This window comes from Plasmodium knowlesi (assembly GCF_000006355.2).
Source record: "Plasmodium knowlesi strain H genome assembly, contig: PKNH_00_29, whole genome shotgun sequence".
Lineage (NCBI taxonomy): Eukaryota > Apicomplexa > Aconoidasida > Haemosporida > Plasmodiidae > Plasmodium > Plasmodium knowlesi.
In genome coordinates this window covers 1-2076 of record NW_024070065.1, presented here as the reverse complement: position 1 = coordinate 2076, position 2076 = coordinate 1, and the positions used below count along the sequence as shown (strand labels likewise).

Below are 2076 nucleotides of genomic sequence, written 5' to 3'. Positions count from 1 at the left end.
TGGAAAAAAAAAAAAAAAAAAAAAAAAAAAAAAAAAAAAGAAAAAGAATGTATACTTATACATATACATGTATGTATATGTATGTACATGTATGTATATGTACATACATGTATATGTATGCATATGCATTTATGCATATGCATATATATATATATATATATACATATATATATATATATATGTATATATATATTCCTCTTTACAGAACGACTTTTGGAAGAAAGGTGGCGAAGTTGACAAACTATGGAAAGAACTTTCCGAAGCAATGACGAAGTCAAATGTTAATGCCACTGCAAATGGATGTGGGACAATGGATGATGGCAGTGCTAGTGGTACTGGTGCCACTGGCACTGGTGGCAGTAGAATTGCCACCAACCCTGAAAGGAAGGCATGCAATTATTTGCATGCCGGTCTAAAGAAACTGTATGATATGACGACGGCGACGTCGACGACGCCGTCGTCGACGTCGTCAGGAACTGGTAGTCCTGTTTTGGACAACCCACTGTTGAAACAAACAGTGGGTTGTTTATTACTTAATGCTTATGCAAAACAAATGAAAAAAGAAGCTAAATGTTTAGTTGTATCAGGAATAAAGAAAGCTTTCGAGAAGGCAGGTACTTGCAATGGTAGTTCCAGTGGCAAGGAACCTTGTGTTCCTTGCCAATGGGATGAAGACATCCTTACTACTTGCCAAATTACCTTAAATGGCACAGAACAAACGCCAGTCCAAGGACAACATAAACCTAACCCCATCTTTATGTGACCAACTCAAATGTGCTGCCCCCAAATGGTTCCAAAACAACAAACGAGTGAGCGTTACTGATAGTACCACTACTAACATGACTTGGGTAAGTACTATTATATAAATATATATACATATATAAATATATATACATATATAAATATATATACATATGTAAACATATGTATATACATATATAAACATATGTATATACACATATACATACATATATCTACATGTGAATGTATGTGCACATAGACACATATATATATATATACTCACATATATATATATACATATATATATAAGTATGTATATATATGTATATACACATATAGACATAGGTACATACGTATATGTATATACATATATAGACATATTTACATACATATATGTATATGTATATATACATATATGTGCATGTATGTATACATACATATGTATATATGCATATGCATTTATGCATATGCATATATATATATATATATATATATATATAACTTCTTCTTTTTCCTTTTACAGTGTGACTTTTGGGATAAGACTGTTAAGAAAACATTGGAGGAGATGTTCAAGAAAATCGAGGAGAATGGAAAGAACACATCCAAGGCATTCCCTATTGACACAATGTGCCGAGGCTTTGGTGATGGCAATGAACATAGTGTTGAAAGGAAGGCTTGTAATCACATCGTGGCGGGACTAAAACACATTAACACACTTAGTGGTAATGGTAATAACAAGCAACTGCTCGATAGAGCAGTTGCTTGTATTGCTCTTAACCTTTATGCTGATCAAATAATTAAAAAGTCGGAAGGGAAATGTCCGATTGATGAGGAAAGAATACAAAGAATGTTTGATGCTTGGAATTTTTTTATTAAGAATAATAATTCGTGTAAGAGTGGGGATAATAGTTGTTTTAAGTGTGAAAGGAATGAAAAATTTAATGGTTGCAAACTAAGTGTTTCCAACACTTTGATTAATACACCCCAAGATGGAAGTTGCAATGACGACGACAATAAAGACGTCCCCAAAAAAATGAACAATCTCCTCGAAGCAGAATCTAACATGCAGACAACATTAAACAAAATAAATGAAATGGACACCTTCTGTAGTCGTTTACAATGTGCAGTAAAACAATACGGCAAAAAATCGTTAAATAAAACAAATGGACAAACAACATCTTGGGTAAGTATGGACAAATGCATATACATATATACATACCTATAACTATATACATGTATATATATATGTATATATACTTATTTATGTATATATATACGTATATATGTATATACATATATGTATATATATGTATATATGAATATATGTATATATAT

The 2076-nt window shown here is 31.7% G+C and overlaps 1 protein-coding gene across 1 annotated transcript; it reads left to right on the top strand.

Annotated features, from left to right (window-relative positions):
• Positions 1 to 205: 205 nt before the first annotated feature.
• PKNH_0002900 (SICAvar, type I (fragment)) lies at positions 206 to 1924 on the top strand (the record flags this gene model as incomplete). Its single annotated transcript, XM_039113455.1, has 2 exons — positions 206 to 724; positions 1265 to 1924. Coding segments are annotated over 2 exons (1179 nt in total), but the record flags the coding sequence as incomplete, so codon positions are not given.
• Between the last annotated feature and the right edge of the window lie 152 nt (positions 1925 to 2076).